Source organism: Gobius niger (genome assembly GCF_951799975.1).
Source record: "Gobius niger genome assembly, chromosome: 3".
In the NCBI taxonomy this organism is placed as follows: domain Eukaryota; kingdom Metazoa; phylum Chordata; class Actinopteri; order Gobiiformes; family Gobiidae; genus Gobius; species Gobius niger.
In genome coordinates, this window is record NC_136854.1 from 43,022,230 (window position 1) to 43,039,850 (window position 17,621).

General features: G+C 41.2%; 1 protein-coding gene across 1 annotated transcript in view; it reads left to right on the forward strand.

Annotated features, from left to right (window-relative positions):
- Nucleotides 1-17,621, forward strand: part of LOC306961110 (voltage-dependent T-type calcium channel subunit alpha-1I-like) — a gene marked incomplete at its 3' end in the record, with an annotated part of 413,594 nt that overhangs the window by 268,534 nt on the left and 127,439 nt on the right. Inside the window, exons 22-24 of the mRNA XM_079553726.1 lie at nucleotides 7,413-7,538; nucleotides 10,555-10,644; nucleotides 10,781-10,973. Coding sequence (XP_079409852.1) covers nucleotides 7,413-7,538; nucleotides 10,555-10,644; nucleotides 10,781-10,973 — 409 coding nt within the window. The remainder of the gene's footprint in view (nucleotides 1-7,412; nucleotides 7,539-10,554; nucleotides 10,645-10,780; nucleotides 10,974-17,621) is intronic.

Genomic DNA, 17,621 nt, shown 5'->3' on the forward strand with positions numbered 1-17,621 from the left:
ATTGATTCTAATGAGATTGGAAACGTCCCAGAACAGCTTAAAAGTCTGGCTCCAAAGAGTTTTTCTTTTTATAAAAATCGCTGTGACCCATGTGACCCATGTGACCCATGTGACCCATGTGACCCATGTGACCACGCTGGGGTGGGTGAAAGATTTTTAACCACGCTGGTTTTTGTTTATTAGACTGAAATTTGGAAGCATTTTCAGTACATTGACTGGCTCCAGACCCTGTCAATCAAGCTCTGGAGCTCTGTGTAGGCTCCGCCCACTCCTCGAGTGCCTTTTTTCCCTTTTAAGGAACAGGCTGCGTAGGAGGAGATAGAGCGGCCATTGAGGTTCACACAGGACTCGGGAACCTTTTTCAATGAATGGGGCTGAATGGGACCCGCTCATCTTTATTATATCATATCTGTAGCATCCCAGCTGAATTATTGAAGCGTACAAGTGTATATTTCCATGTCCATCTTTATACCATTCTTTGTGACCACCGTAAAAGCTAAAAGGTAAAACACAAGCAAATTATACTCATGAAACAATCTTAAGCATGAGCATGAACATAAAATAGACCTTTTTTCTCCCTTCAGATAGGAGCCAGAAGTAAATCGGTAAACCGTAAGGCATTTTGCACATTCTCCCGCCATGATGTTAAAAACATTTAAGCACTTCCTACAATACCGGAAACTGCGTAATTTGTACAGGAAGTACTTCAAAATAAACCATACTCTGCTACAATATCTTGGTCCATTTTATACTCATCTTCCAGAACAGCAGCCGCCACTGTTTTAGATCAATAACGCTTTATCACGCCCTCTTAAAGAGACTCCCAATCTGCAATTAAATATATGTCTTACATCGATTTCAGCAGAATCTTTTCGAATTAGACTAGAAAAACAGGCTGAAGGTGTTGTGTTTTTCCCTCTGTTTTGTTGGAAAATCGCCCCCCAGCCCGTCTCAGGAGCCACCAGCGCCGCCACCATGTTTGATTCTGTCACTCTGCGATCATCACGCTACTCTAAGCTGCTGCTTCCGGCTTCGTGCCCAGATTCCTCTCCCATTCAGAATAAATAGAGGGGAGTCGTCTCTCGCTGGGTCAATGTCAGGCATCAAAGAGCTCACGGCGAACACTGTACTCTCTGTGTCTCCGCCTCAGGGTCTGTGCAGAGCAGCGAGGCCAACTCAGCGGGGGGAGAGAAGTCTGCAGCGATCAGGATAAAAACATCAAGATATGGTTTATTTGTTGGAGGAAGTTAGCTCTATACGTGTTCTCAGTGAGGTTTCACAAAAACAAGTGGAAAAGGTCTTTAAGTCGACCAAAGTTAACAAGAGTTGGGGTCCTGATAACATCTGCGGCCACACTCTTAAAAATTGTGCCAAAGAGCTGAGCTCAATTTTCTTGCACATTTTTAATTTGTCACTGGAAAAGCAACATGTGCCACAAATCTGGAAAGATTCAGTGATTGTCCCAGTCCCTAAATCGAATAGACCCAAAAGGTTGGAGGATTTTCGTCCTGTAGCACTAACATCCATTGTTATGAAAAATTTTGAAAAGCTAATCAAATCAGAAATTCTTCGAAAAACTGAGCATGCACTTGACCCCATGCAGTTCGCTTACAGGCCGAAAAGAGGCGTTGAGGATGCCACTATAACCTTGCTTCATCTGCTCCTCAAACACCTGGAGGGAAAGGGGACTCATGCACGCCTTCTTTTTATTGACTTCACGTCAGCTTTTAATACGATGCAGCCATATGTGCTGCCAAACGACTTATGGAACATTTTAACCTTGATTTAAACACTGTAGGCTGGGTTCTTGACTTTTTAACTAAAAGAAGTCAAAGAGTGAGAGTCAATGGTGAACTCTCTGATCAGTGCACTGTTTCGACAGGCTCACCCCAAGGTTCTGTTCTCTCTCCCCTGTTGTTTATATTGTACACTAGCATGTGCCAGAGTGACCATGAAAACAGAATCATCTTAAAATACGCAGATGACTCAGTTATTGTAAGTCTACTTCACAAAAATGAAAGTCAGCATGGCCCAGTTGTTGAGGATTTTGTCAAATGGTGTGATGAGTCTTATCTTCTCTTGAATGTTGCAAAAACAAAAGATATGATCATCGACTTTAGGAAGAGCGCTCTCCCACATGTTGTAACGTATATAAAGGGACAATCAGTGGAGTGTGTGGAGTCCTACAAGTATCTTGGAACAATTATTGATTGCAAACTGAATTTTAATGAAAACTGTGCTGCTGTTTGTAAAAAGGGCCACCAGCGACTGTATTGTCTTCGGAAACTGTCCTTCTTTCATGTAGATAAAACTGTGATGACACTGTTTTATCGGGCATTCATCGAAGCGACCCGAGCTTTCTGCCTGGTCGCCTGGTACGGGAGCTCCTCTGTTAGAAACAGAAACGCCTTGAATCAGCTCGTCAAGTGGTCAAGTAAAGTCATTGGCCTCAGACCAGTTTGGACTTTCTGCAGGATAGACAGTTAGAGAGGACGGCACGAAGCATCGCAAAAGACTCAGAGCATCCTTTGCACTCAGAGTTTCGATTGCTTCCGTCTGGGCGTCGTTTTTTGATGCCAATGAGCCACACGAACCGTTTTAAGAAAAGCTTTGTTCCCGCTGCCCTTTCCTTTATGAACAAGTCGGGATCAAATCGCCCCTGACGCAGGTTTTTTTTATCTTTGTTACTGTCAAGTGGTTTAAATTTCAGTTGTTTTTTGTACCAAAGGCACATCCTGTTAGTATGTGGAGCACTTACAAGTTTTGTATTTTATATGTGTGATGTTTTATCTTTGTAAAATGTGTTTTAATGCGTCGACTAGTTCTCAGAATTGCAAAACGAATTTACCCACGGGTACAAATAAATTAACCTAACCTAACCTAACCTTCTCAGTGAGGGGCGGACGGAGCGTGAGACGTAATGACTTAAAGGGATATTTCAGGATTTTTGACATGGGGCATTTCCTAGTGATCCAGAGTATTGTTGATTTCTGGAGAGATATGTTATTTTTAGGGGTGTATTTAAGGGTTTAGTGATGCTAGGCTAGTGCTAGGCTAGTGCATGTCTATGGTAACTCGTAGCCTGCTTTAAAAACCTCTCCAAAACCATGGGCTCGTCCTCCAAACGTTGCCATGTCTGATTTGTAGAAGCTCCTTTGTGAATTCCACGTGTGGTAATGCGGCCGCAGGTAAACAAACTACTGTAGATCCGGTAACCGAGCAGATCACTCCAACCAGGAAGCTGATGCTGCTCAAATATAAGTTCTTTTAAATGCAAAAGGGTTGTATTTAAAGCATTATTCAGTCGACACAGACGTTTATATGGTCAGTCTGGTGTTATAAGTGATTTGCCTCAGGTGCTCTGTGCTCGAGTCAGACTGTTTTTAATGCAGGCTACTAGTTACCATAGACATGCACTAGCCTAGCACCACTAAACTCTTCAAATATAAGGACTGCATGAATAAAATGTTTTAAAAATCTCCATAAATCAACAACACACTGGAAAAATCCTCAAATATCCCTTTAAAGGACAAGATCAGGTGGCCAAAAAGAGTTTCCCTCGCAGGGTGGCTCGGTGCACCCTTAAAGATGAGGGTAGATCAGAGTAGAATCGCTGCTCCTTCACGTGGCGCAGAGCAGCCGAGGTGACTGAGGAGGCATGTCCTAGTGGGAGGAGGCCTCATGGAGGATCCAGGACACGCTGGAGGGACTATGTCTCTGAGCTGGCCTGGTGTCGCCTCGGGGTCAGAACAGCTGGAGGAGGCGAGTGTGAACAGGGAAGTCTGGGCATCTCTGCTCACACTGCTGCGACCCAGCTTGGATAAAGGTGGCTGGGTGGACATGCCTCCTTTTTGGCACTGGCCTTCGGCACGAGCTGAGCTGAGCATTTTCCTCATGTTGATTTTATTATTCTATTTGTATTAAATGTTGATTGTTTTATGAATCTGTAGAGCACTTTGGGGCAGTGGCTGCTGTTTGTAAATGTGCTCTAGAAATACATTTTACCTTGACCTTTGATCCAGTTTACCTACACCAGGGGTCGGCAACGTCAGGCCTGAGGCACAAATCCAGCCCTTCAGCACAGAACCTCTGGCCCTCAAGATGATTTTGAGAAACATTATCACACAAATCAGAGAGTGCTTTTAACAATATTAGAGTTAAATGGGAGTAAAAAAAAGGTAGAAATACTGTCAATCCACCCAATGAGGTCATATATTATGAACAACACTGGCATTTGGAGGAAGTGCCCTGGAAAAAGAATCATTGTTTTAAGGGGAGACACTACAGGCAAAACTCAATTTTTTCAGTTTTCAGGTTTTGGGCCAAATTGGTCTCTGAACATATAAGCTTTCACCCGGAAACAGAAAATATGCCTAATCTTCACAATAACATGTTTAAATATTGCGCTGATTCAATGTTCCCCCATAGACTTATATGGGAGAATGCAATTTCAAGGGCCTTTTTCTCCAAACACATGTTTCTGTCATTGTGGCGACACTATGTCCACGTCAGTCGGACCTAAAGACTTCACATTTTCCAGCCTCGGACTGAACAATATTTGGAAGATTTTTTCAGAGGGATTTTTTATTATTTAATCCCTTAAGCCCCATTTATTGAGTTTTGAATGTCAAAAAATAAGGCGAAAATGAAATTTTTACAAATTTTTACACTAAAAAACTGCTTATTTTAAAACTAAACAAGAAATCCAAAATCCCCTCTGAGAAAGTCTTGGCAACTCATTCATCAATAAAATGAAACCATAAATTTGAATGTAGCTCTGTCCATTATTCAGATTTCGTTGCCGAAAAGATGGGAAATTTGGGGCATTTTTAGGCATAAAACACCTTGTTCTTATTTGAAAAGATAAAATGACAGAAAACATGCCATGTATTTTTTCCTCACATTTATGCCAGTGATCGACAGCAACAGTTTCAAATAGATATCTGTGAATATACATTATTTCCCTATTCACCTGCAGTGTCTCGCCTTATGGAAGAAATGACATAAATGTACTTGAATTAAGAGATTAAATCTAAAGTTTGAGTCGATTTGTTCTGGTTTTAGATGAGATAAAACCTCTAGTAGTCGTTATTCTCTTATTTCAGATAATCTTGTGTCATTTCAAGTGAAAAACAATGATTTGTCTGATTCCAAGTGGGTTTTATTCTTGTTCCATCGGCGCTGTAGCATTTGTATCTTGGATCAGTTCAAACCGACTCAAATTGGCTTGTTGCACGGTATGGCTATGCTAGTTCCTCTGACCTGTAGTTGTGAGCGCTAGTACTTCCTGTCTGTTTTCTTTTCCTAGAGAGATACGCTCGGACCTCGGATAATAATCATATTTTCCACAGATTACGTGGTGGGCGAGTTGGTGAGTTTCTGGTAGATGATCATTTACTGTGTGTTCAAATCTTAATGTAGGATGTAGGAGACACCTGTGATCATAAAGCATTGATAGCTTGTCTCGAAGCTAAAGGCTAACATGCTATAAAAAGTGGAATAAAAATATATAGCGCTAAAAAAAAAAGTCTTAATTCATATTTGAGGCACTATTTCAAATTGTATAATGCATGAAATTAATGTTAGCCTTTAGCTTCAAGACAAACTCACTGAAACATCTCCTCCACGGAAATATTTACTCTGTGCAGCAACTCGTTCACTTGCAGAGAGTGATCGTCACCAGGAACTCACCGTCCACCACAGAATCTGTTGGAAATCCGACGATTCGAACGAGTCTACGCTAATCTTTATGGAAATTAATACGGACAGGAAGTACTGGCGCCCACAGCTTCAGCTCAGAGGAACTAGCGTATAGGCGGCTGCATATATGAAAAAAAAACACCTAACCCCAAAAAAATTGCTACAAAAGGTTTTTCAATGGTTTTCTGTAGTATCAGGTGAGCTTATTAACATACTAAAAGTCACCAAAATCTGACCACTGGAAAGGTCTATTTTTCAAGATGGCGTCCAAGAGGGTGGACCTCCTTTATTATTCATCCTAGACAGAGTTGCAGAGGATGTGGACGACCACGCACACCTGCTTGTGGACCACGTCAAGTGGAAAATTGTGCCAATCCACATACTCCACCTTTATGGGAGGAACAGTGTGACAATGACTATTTGTAAATCTGGTGCACATCAAAGGTATTTCTTCAAAAATAATTAAGATTTGTAATCACTTTGTAATTGTAATCCTTTCACTATAATTTAAATATGCTAACTGATAAAATGCTAAGATAACAGAGAGGCCACGTCGGCCCTGACATGGTGGACCTGGAAGGGTTTTAACCTTCCAGATCTACCATGTCAGGGCCGACGTGGTCGCTCGCCTCGCAGACTTTAGTGAATATCTCCGTGAGTAAATGACGTACCTTTTATTGCGTTGGGAAGAAGAGGGGCGGGGCTTTAAAACGAGCCCATCCCTGCCCCTCTAAGCCTCTGGGAAGCAAAGGTTGCATTGAAAATGTGTGCCGTTGCCATGACAACTCGCTAATGTTAATATATAGAGTCTTTGTCCACAATTTGTATATCATAATTATGTGATCATGTGACTACAATTTGAACAAGCCCATTGGATTCCTAGACACCCAAAACATGGGGTTAGACACCAAACTGACTTCTCTAGGATGAGTAATAAAGGAGTAATGGGCATTTTAAGGATCTCGCCACCCTCTTGGACGCCATCTTGAAAAATAGACCTTTCCAGTGGTCAGATTTTGTTAGACTTTTAGTATGTTAATAAGCACACCTGATACTACAGAAAACCATTGAAAAACCTTTTGTAGCAATTTTTTTGGGGTCAAACCATATATGCAGCCGGCTAGTAGCCACATTGTGCAACAAGCCAATTCAACATAGAAGAACTTTTATTCAAGCAGTTTTAAGTCATTTATCTCATTTAAGACGGTCATGTTTCCAGTGTTGTGCTTTACTTTGGGCGAATAATCAGCGGCTTCGACCCCTGACCTATACCCATAAAAAACATGTTGGTGTTGGGAGCTGCCTGTGCTAGAGGTGCAAGAAGTACCACAGAAGGACACGTTTTTGGACAAATAATATAAGACTGAACAAAAGAAGTCCCGAAGGTTCATTGAAAAACAACCTCACCCCCTGTGTTTTACCTGTGCTTTGTGTTGTTGTTGTTGTTGGAGCAGGGAATAAACCCTTCATCCGAGATCCCTCTTTTCCCTAAATCCCCCTGTTTTCCCCTCCGCTCCCTCCACATCCTGTCATCTCTCCCCGTTTTTGAAGTCTGCTTCTGATGGAAAATTAACATCTCCCTCTCAAGTCGGAACATGCTTTCAGAGCGTCTGCGTCCTCTCACACGCCTCACAGATTCGACTAATTATCAAGCGTTGTCATTTATCTCGCCCGCTTTTGTTCTGCCTTTTTTTTCTCTCTCTCCCCCGAAGCTTTTCAAAGGCAAATTCTACTACTGTGTGGGCTTCGACGTCAAGAACATCACCAATAAATCGGACTGCCTGGCTGCCAGCTACAGATGGGTGCACCACAAGTATAACTTCGACAATCTGGGGCAGGTGAGGAGCGCTTTTGGATGTACAGTAAGAGGAAGGTGTGGTAAACATGATTAACTGGAGAGGAGTTAAAATGGAGACGGGTCTGACGGGAGAAGAGGAGCTCGGTGATGTGTTTTTTGTTTTGAAATAAGGCGAGACACGGCAAGAGAATGAGGGGAAAAATGAATTTAAAGATGTCGATTTGAAACTTTTGCTGTGGATGATTACGATAATGAAATGTACTGCCATGTTTGTGGTTAGCAACAACTTCCGTGGTTTGGCTCCTAATGACCAGTTTGCTGTGAAAACACATCGATATGGACCTGATTGTGGCTTGAGTTTATTGTCGTGTCATAAAAAGTTTGTAATCTGGAAGAAAATGGCCAAAAAATGTGTGAGTTTAGTTGAGTTTAACACATCGCCTTTGCTCTGCCCGACCCCGTCAGACCGTGGATCTCTATCTGTGCAAATAACATGCTATATTAAAACAAATGGTAACTATGGCAAAAGCACCTACAGTAACTTTACCTCATTCATTAAAGAGGGGGTATTCTGCTTTTCTCAGTCCCACAGCACCAGTCTATATCACACTACAATGATGACAAACCTTTTGTTGGTCTGTAAATGCAGTAAATTAGAATAACTGCCTTGTATAAAATGTCTCTCTCAAAATGGCTGTAGTGAATGTCTTGAAATAGGCCTCTGTCTCTTTAAGAACCTCTGAGCCTTTAGACACACCCCCTCCACACGCTGTCTGTGGCATCAGTGGGGAGGGGGTTCTGCTGAGGAGCAGTGGTTGGTTACTCGGCTGGTGACGAAAGCTCGGAGGCGTCTCCAGGAGGTGGGGGCGTTCCTAGGAGGACTCAGGCAAAGCTATCCCTAAAATGGCCGCCATCAGAGTTTTTACAGATTACTCAGAAATACGTGAATGTGCCAAGGCAACACTTCAGCCATGTTTTTAATGAGGGAGTGACATAATAACATGATGGAAAGCTTGAAAAAGTCCATTTTGCATAATACCCCCCCTTTAATATAGGGCCTGGCTTCACCATTCATCTGCAAAACTTCAGGGCTGGTTTTCTCTGAATGAGAGAAGCCGCTCCAACAGACTCCAAACTTTACAGTCTGAGACCTAACAATATTTTGAAGGTTTTTTCAGAGGGATTTTTTAATATCTAATTCCTAGCCTGATTTATTCAGCTCTGAAACGATTTCCGATTTTTTCACTGATGATTAGTTTATTGAAAAACTAAACAAAATATCCCAAATCCCCTCTGAAAAAATCTTAGTTACTAATATGTCAATAAAATAAAACCATAACATTTAATCTGGCTCAATTCATTATTTTGATTTCGTACCCTAACCCAAAATATAGGCAATTTTGGCCATTTTAATGCTCAAAATGCCTTATTTTTATGTGAAAACATAAAATGGCGATACATTTTTTTCTCATATTTATATCTGTAATGTTCAGCAAAAGTTTCAAATTGACATCTCTACATTTCTTTCTTTCCCCTATTCACCTGCAGTGTCTCGCCTTAAATGACAATCAGAACCTGAACGAGAATGATTCAATCCTTTGCTGTTGTGACTGTTTTGGCTCAGAACAAAAAACAAAATCATCCTTTTGGGTTGACACTTGCTGCCCCGCCTTCTTTTTGCATATGCAAATTAGTATCGATACTTTTTGCCCAATATCGATACTTAAAAAGTAGCCGTTTGGCAGAGGTGGGAGACTCAGTCAGACTCGAGTCGCAATTTTCGGGACTTGAGACTTACTTGACCAAAGCTGCAAAAAGACTTGACTTGACTTGGGACTTGCTGTTTGTGACTCGAGACTTAACTTGGACTTGAGGCCAATGACTCTCAATGACTCGCTGTGACTTTATAGTTATTATTTATTTGAGTGAAACTGTCGTAAGATCAGGATTCATTTCGTAAAAGCGGCGCATCTTTGTTTACATTATGGTAATTGGCCACATGCGTGTTCGGTTTCCAGACCGAGCGTGTAATCAATACAGCGCGAAAAGGAGGAAAATACGACGTCGAAATACGTGCATTAAAAGTTTTCTAAATAGAGTGAAGAGGAGGAGATTTACGGACAGGAAAACGTTTGAAACAACGGGCTGGACCTACAGCGCAGACGGAGCCTCCAGAACCACCATGTAAGAGCTGATTCATCAACAGGAATCTTGGGGCTTTTCTGTGTTTTAAGGCGTTCACACAAAGTATTTTACGCACCCGCACACAGCCCAGTGACAGCGGGACTGAAGCTACGCGGAATCTACTTTGAGCAGGGGCGAATCCGAGTATACAGGGGCTGGGGCAGTACAGGGGAACCACTGACAGAAAAACTGCCAGAAACTAACAAAAATAAAAATATTATTTTATATTTATCTTTCAGACTGCAGGGAAAAGCAGCTCATATTTAAAATACTATATTTCATATTTTTTAAGTCGCCCCCCCGGGCCCCCTTCCTTAAAATGCTGTCCCAGCAATTTTGTACATAGACTGTTTTTTTATAATACATATATTTTGAATGTTGTGGCGTTTTAATATTAATTAGACTTTAAATCCAAATCCATGAGTTTTTAAAAGTTTGATTTTATCCTAAATTTTCAAAATTACGGTATCTTGAGAAAGCACTTTATTTTCAAGATTAAACACATGAAAAGTCGACACGCCGGCGTTTGTGACTTGAGGTGACTTGCCGGCTAAAGCAAGACTTGACTTGACTTGACCCCATAACCGATTGACTTGGACTTACTTGAGACTTGGACCTTCACGACTTGGACTTGACTCGAGACTCACTCCCACCTCTGCCGTTTGGTATCGATATATCGATGCTTTGGTATCGATCCGCCCATCCCTGCTCTCCAGGCCCTCACGTGGGGTCATCGTGCACACTGCCGATCTAAAAGACATGTCTGAGGGCTGCTTTAAACTTGTATCCGTATATTCGTACATGTGTTTCTTATCCTGGATGAAGAATCTGCTCAAACCACAGGTGGAAATTCTGTGTCCTCTCTGCTGCAGGCTCTGATGTCCCTGTTCGTTCTGGCCTCTAAAGACGGATGGGTCAACATCATGTACCACGGCCTGGACGCAGTGGCCATCGACCAGCAGGTAAGTTCATCCTTTGACCTTTTAGACCTCGGACGAGCGCCCTGTTCTCTCCTTCGTTTGGTAAAAGTGGATGTGTAGGAGAGCGTCTGCACCGGCTGTGGTTGTGTAACGCGTCTGCTGCTCTCTGCCCCCCCAGCCCATGATCAACAATAACCCCTGGATGCTGCTGTACTTCATCTCCTTCCTGCTGATCGTGAGCTTCTTCGTGCTGAACATGTTCGTGGGCGTGGTGGTGGAGAACTTCCACAAGTGCAGACAGCATCAGGAGGTGGAGGAGGCCCGGAGGAGAGAAGAGAAGCGGCAGAAGCGGCTGGAGAAGAAGAGGCGCAGTAAGGCTTCATTATCATGTGCTGGAGAGGAAAAACATCCGGACTCTCAGGGCATTTTCTACACGGATTACTCTAATTGTTTAATTTAAAAGAAAACCATGTCAGGCTTTTGGGAGTCGCTCTCAATTTGCCGCTGCTTTGGTTCTCACAAGCTTTGGGTAAAACCAAAAGAAGGACACGAGTACACGAGGGCATCGTAAAGCAGGGGCGCAGCACATTCTGGGTCCTGGGTACAAACTATCTTGGTGGACCCCCCCCCCCCCCCCCCCCATATGAAATTCACATTTCATATTCTATGTTCTTTGACCACATAACAGTGGGTTAGTGGTTTGACAGTGCAGTTCATTTATATTCTATTATAACTGTATTATATATACCTTAACTAAGGGAAAAATGGGTCGGCCAAAAAATGTGCTTCATTTACAAACACAGATCCAAACCAATGTGTACTGAGGACATGGTTTGTTTGTTTGTTTGTTTGTTTATTTGTTTATTTGCTTCAAGTCAATGTTTGACTTGAAATTGCATCTGATTTGGCTTCAGTTACAGAAACTGAATAACCTTTAATCCTGTAGTGACATAAATATTTAGATTGGGGTGGAATATTCTACTTTCATTGGGCCAATTGAAATGGCTGGTTTTATGTGGAGCATAATGATTATTAGCATCACATTAAACAGGAGGACTGCACCAGGACATGGGATATTTGTGCTGAGAACAACACATTTGTCACTTTTAAAAAGCTATTTTACAAAAACATTATGATACTATGATGTCTCTGTGGCCACAGGCCTGAACACAAAACTGAAGAGCTTCAGTCTGATTTAGTCTCTCATATTTGAAGCCTTTACCTTTAAGTGTATTGTCAGTAAATTGTTGTTGTAAAAGGTTACGTTGGAATCGACTAAATGGCTCGAGCTCCACCTTTAACTAGAACCAGGTTAACTCGTCTCCAAAGCTGCTCATTTATAATGTCTGAATCCAAATGCGCGCGGCTAATTAGCATCATTATTTCGGCGAAAATGGCGTCCACGACCTGTGGCTTTTGTCACTGTATTGGCCTGAGGCTCAATTATAATAAATATGAGGAAAGAGAAACTTTAGAGGCTAAAACGAGGAGAGAAGGAGCTCTGTCTCTGACTCAGCGCAGGCAGAGGCAGGACTCGCCTCATGTTTAACTGTCATTTATGACAGAAAGTTTCCTCTCAGCTCCGCTAGAACAGGCTAGTGTTAAATAAAAGCACATTAGAGCGAGGCCAGAGTAATATCTGTCTTTCCTCATAGCTCTGTGTCATTACATTAAAGTCACTGCTGAGCTGAAGCGCACGGTTCTGAACACCGGTGTGTGGGCTGAACCATTTGGCACATTTTTAAAGGGGTGTCAGGGCCCTGAGATATTATCCATCATTATTGTTTGTGCAAAATTCTGTGTAGCCACCGTTGTATTTTACCCGGTTGTTCAGTTCTTATGGTATCAATTATGAGGAAACTATAGAAAGTACAACACAGAACGCTTTATGCAGCATATTGAGGGCCCCCACCCTGCTCTGGGCCCTGGGTACTCAGTGCCCTTTACCCCCCCAGTCCGACGCCCCTGTCGTAAAGTAAAGTAAAGATATTACTGCATGGTCGTGGAAGTGCTCTTAAGGTGTTATTATTGTTTCAAATCGACAGGTTTAATTTTGTGTAACTAGACTTGGCTTGTATTTAAATCGGGAAAATGTGGAAGAGCTCGGTCACTTCTAACTTCATGCGTGAGTGGCCCAATGGAGGAGAGGAGGAGGAGAGGCTAAGTGCTAGCATGCTAACCACTTTTCCTCATTAGCATAACAGACAAAACTCACTTAAGAATGTGTGTCAGCCAGCAAGAAATATACAAGATATAAAAGACTGATTAACGCTGGCATTTTTACGAACTCGTAATCATCGCTCAAGAAGATAAGAGTAAAAACACGGCCCGAGAGACGCACGTTTGTGTGAAGAAACCAGAGAGTCAGTGTTTAAGACGTTAGCGTGCTACCGGTTAGCATTTAGCTTCAGTTCCGACCTCTCCTAGTAAATCCCGCTGTAGCTCCACAGAGAGAGCTGCTGCGTCTGTGCCACATTTTCCGCTTTCTTCACATAAACTTTTGTCTCTGGTTTTTTTTTTTGGTTTTTTACATTTTTAAGGCACATAACAAATACAAGTGAAAACCCACTATTCAAAATAGACTATAGATACAGACGGCATCTCGTCATAGAAGGGGGCGTGGCTTCTTTTAGCCATTTTCTGGTGGAATATGAACTTATTCATCACATAAATAAAGTCAAGTGTAAATCAGGCCCATGTGGATATTTTCTCACAGCAGATTGTTCAGTAGAAGTGAGAAAACGGCAGTTGTAGCTAGCGCTAGCTAACCGTTAGCATTAGCCCGATGCTAACATGTAGCATTCTGTTAGCATTCTCCGTTATTTATGTATTTATGGGCTGTTAAACCACTTTGCTCCTCCCCATGTCTTTGTATCTTTATTTAGTAGAAACTATATTCATAATTCAGTGTTTGTTAAAGTAGTTTTTGAATAATTAGATAAAGTTTACATTTTTTCAAAACTGTTTTCAAACATGACCTTATATGGGCGAGTCCAGAGACGCCGTCTGTATCTATGTCAAGATAGACAGAGGAAAACAAAGGAACAATCATCAAAAGCATAAACACACACAAAAAAAAAACATTACGTTCATCATAAAATAATTTCTCAATAATCTAAACGAGACCAGACGAACAAAAACAACAACAAAAAAAGGACAAAGACCAAGACGAAAATCAGGGATTAAGGAATTGTAAGGTGTTAGTTATGTTGTTATGAGCAAACTGTTTAATCGGGTACAAAAGGGAAATTAATTCTCCTGAGAGGCTCAAATAAAGGGTTCCATGTTTTCTGGGGCCGTGTTTTAACGGTTTTCTTCTTGAGCAATGATTACGAGTCCATAAACATGCCACGGTCAATCAGTCGTCTTTCATTTTCATCCTGAGTACAGATATTGTTAGATGTTGTTCTGCATGATTCTACTTCGGTAATTCAAAATGGCCGCCGGCTGGGTTTCTAACTCAACACATTAAAACCATAAGTATAAACCTGGCTCAAAATTATGAAAATATAATAAATTATGGATGTGTTTTTTTTTGGTAATACTTTACATTACGGGCCGGTAAGTCCGTGGTACTTACAGTGGTAATTACAGTGGTAATTGCAGTGGTAATTCTAGGTTATTACTGTGGTACTAAAAGTCATAATTACTAGTATTTAGGGTTCGGGGTTAGGGAGACACAGAGTTACCACAGTATCTCTCATTACTAAGAGATACAGGGGTAACTCTTAGTAATGAAGGTCATACTTCTATGTACTTTGATACTTTAAATGATAGTTTCTAGTAGTTTCAGTGATCCATCTATGGTACTTATTGGTAATTCAAGAATACTACAGCAGCAATTCATAAGTAGTTAATGTGGTACTTCTACATACAGACGTAATTTGTAGGATTGTGTGACTATAAAACCACATAAAACGGGAAAACAAGAAGTACAGCCTTCATTACTAAGAGTTACCACTGAATCTAGAAGTACATACAGTGTAATTCTCACTATAGTATCCTTTAAGTACCACAATAAGTACCTAGAAATACCACTGTAAGTACCACCATAAGTACCAGTGCAAGAACCACAATAAGTACCTAGACCAGGGGTGGCCAACACGCAGCTCTCGGCCAATCAGAGTGCGGCTCTTTGCATGACTGGATATGTTTAATACAATGCGGCTCTTTGCAAAATAATTGGTAAATATCTCCCATAAACTGTAACAGTCTTTGACCAAAAATCCAACCATCGTCTGCAGACCCTGTTTCCATCTCTACATGAATGAGAGTCTGTGGCTGTTTCCCAATGTCCAGGATCCTCGGCGTCTCGACCACTTCGGACGTCATTCGCGTCATCACGGCGCCGCCAAGTGGTTCCATTTCACCTGGACCACTCGCCCCCTCGCAGCTCGACTCCTCCGTTTGGCTCATTTACGAAGGATACAGTTGTGGATCCTCCTCTGCCTCGGAGAGCTGAAATTACCCATGATGCACTGCAGCATAGTTTCTTTTCTTTTCTCACAAAACTTTATTAGTTTGAACTCACTTTAAAAAAGTTTTGTTCCACATAAACAGTTTCCTGGCCTCTGTTATTCATAAAACAGTTGTTTTAATGAGCATAGATTGACACGTGACCTGACGCAGCCGCTCCGGAGGTCGTTCCATTTGAGCTCAGAGGCGGCGGAGAGAGGACACTCCGCTCCGTTATGGAGGAGCCGCCACCGAGGACGTCAACGAAGTGGCCAAACGGAGGACGGGTCCTCGCAATTGAGAAACAGCCAATATCTCCCTCCTTTTGGAGGCGGTGTGTAAAAGGTGCAGCAGCCTCACTCACAGCAGGATGTAGGATAAACAACAGGCAGATCGAGGCTCTGGGATCAGCTGCTCTTCAGGTTTCTGATCAGCTGCTCTTTATTTGATGTAATTTGGCCTCATATTCACAGAAAAAGATCAAAATTAGGAAATGGAAAAAAGCGGAGCTCTTATGAAGCGTATGATGCGAAGCGCGACATCGTAACACGGAAATACACAAAGTCATGACTTTTCTTTCACATGTGACAGAAACTGTAACAAATGCAACTTAAAACAGACTCTCAGTCGTCCAGAGGCTCCTGGTTAAAGTTTATGAACTTTGTGCAGCCGAGAGTGCGTTCTCTGCACAGTCCAGTCAGGACGAAGCTGCACTGAGCCACAGGCCAGGGGCGAATCAGAGGAGGGGGCTCAGTGGGCAGGGCCCCCCACATACAAACACACCCCAGCATAAAAAAAAAATAATCTATGTCTGTCTCAGTCAGAGCAGGAAACAGATCAAGGTTGAACATTTCGGCTCTTGGTCTCTGACTAGTTGGGCCCCCCTGACCTAGAATTACCACCGTAAGTACTGAGGACTTACCGGCCCGTAATGTAAAGTGTTACCGGGTTTTTTTTCAATACGTGAAATGACATATTTTTTACATTTTCTCATATGTATATTAGTAATCTACAAGAACATTTTGAAAGAGACATCAATCTACATTTCGTTTTTCTCCCGTTTCACCTGCCTGTGTCTCGCCTTAAAGTCACACACAGTTTCTTCTTGTAAATACAGGGATCGAGCCTCCCTCTCCTCCTCCTGCTCTGTGGATTAGGGCTGCTCGATTATTGAAAAAATAATAATCACGATTATTTTTGTCATAATTGAAATCACGATTATTCAAACGATTATTTGTTGCCTTTAAAAAAATCCATCAAAAAAGTGACAAAAATCCATCAAAAAAGTGACAAAAATCCATCAAAAAAGTGACAAAAATCCATCAAAAAAAGACAAAAATCCATCAAAAAAGTGACAAAAATCCATCAAAAAAAGACAAAAATCCATCAAAAAAGTGACAAAAATCCATCAAAAAAGTGACAAAAATCCATCAAAAAATTGACAAAAATCCATCAAAAAAAGACAAAAATCCATCAAAAAAGTGACAAAAATCCAGCAAAAAAGTGACAAAAATCCATCAAAAAAGTGACAAAAATTCATCAAAAAAGTGACAAAAATCCATCAAAAAAAGACAAAAATCCAGCAAAAAAGTGACAAAAATCCATCAAAAAAGTGACAAAAATCCATCAAAAAAGTGACAAAAATTCATCAAAAAAGTGACAAAAATCCATCAAAAAAAGACAAAAATCCATCAAAAAAGTGACAAAAATCCATCAAAAAAGTGACAAAAATCCATCAAAAAAGTGACAAAAATCCATCAAAAAAGTGACAAAAATCCATCAAAAAAGTGACAAAAATCCATCAAAAAAGTGACAAAAATCCATCAAAAAAAGACAAAAATCCAGCAAAAAAGTGACAAAAATCCATCAAAAAAGTGACAAAAATCCATCAAAAAAGTGACAAAAATTCATCAAAAAAGTGACAAAAATCCATCAAAAAAAGACAAAAATCCATCAAAAAAAGACAAAAATCCAGCAAAAAAGTGACAAAAATCCATCAAAAAAGTGACAAAAATCCAGCAAAAAAAGACAAAAATCCAAAAATTAAAAATGAGAAAAAAAATAATAAATTGAAAAAATGTTTTTGAAAAAATTGAAGAAAAAACATTTAAAATCGATTTTTTGCGATTATGCTAATTTTGTAATCGTTTACTGTTGTAATCGAAATCGTAATCGAATTTCGATTAATTGCACAGCCCTACTGTGGATATTTACATAATGACACTGGTTTGGAAATCAGACAGAAGTTCTGCACCGTCGGTCTGCGAGATCTGACGCTGAACGAAAGAGTCGGTGATGAAACGACTTCACAGTGTTTTGTTTTCTTACAACTCAACCGTGACCAAACAAATCAAGGGAACAAAAATGTGAAAGTGTTTTAAACGAGCTGCGATGAAGACTGTGGCGTTTTTTCTAATAAGAGACGGAGCTGGAGCGGCGCCGGAGCTGGATCGAGGCCAGGAGCGACCGCCTGCTTCCTCTCACTTAATCCCCCTCGCTCTGTGGAGGGTTTAACGCCCCATTGATTAAAATCATTAGCGCCGCGTTTATCCAAAGAAACGTCA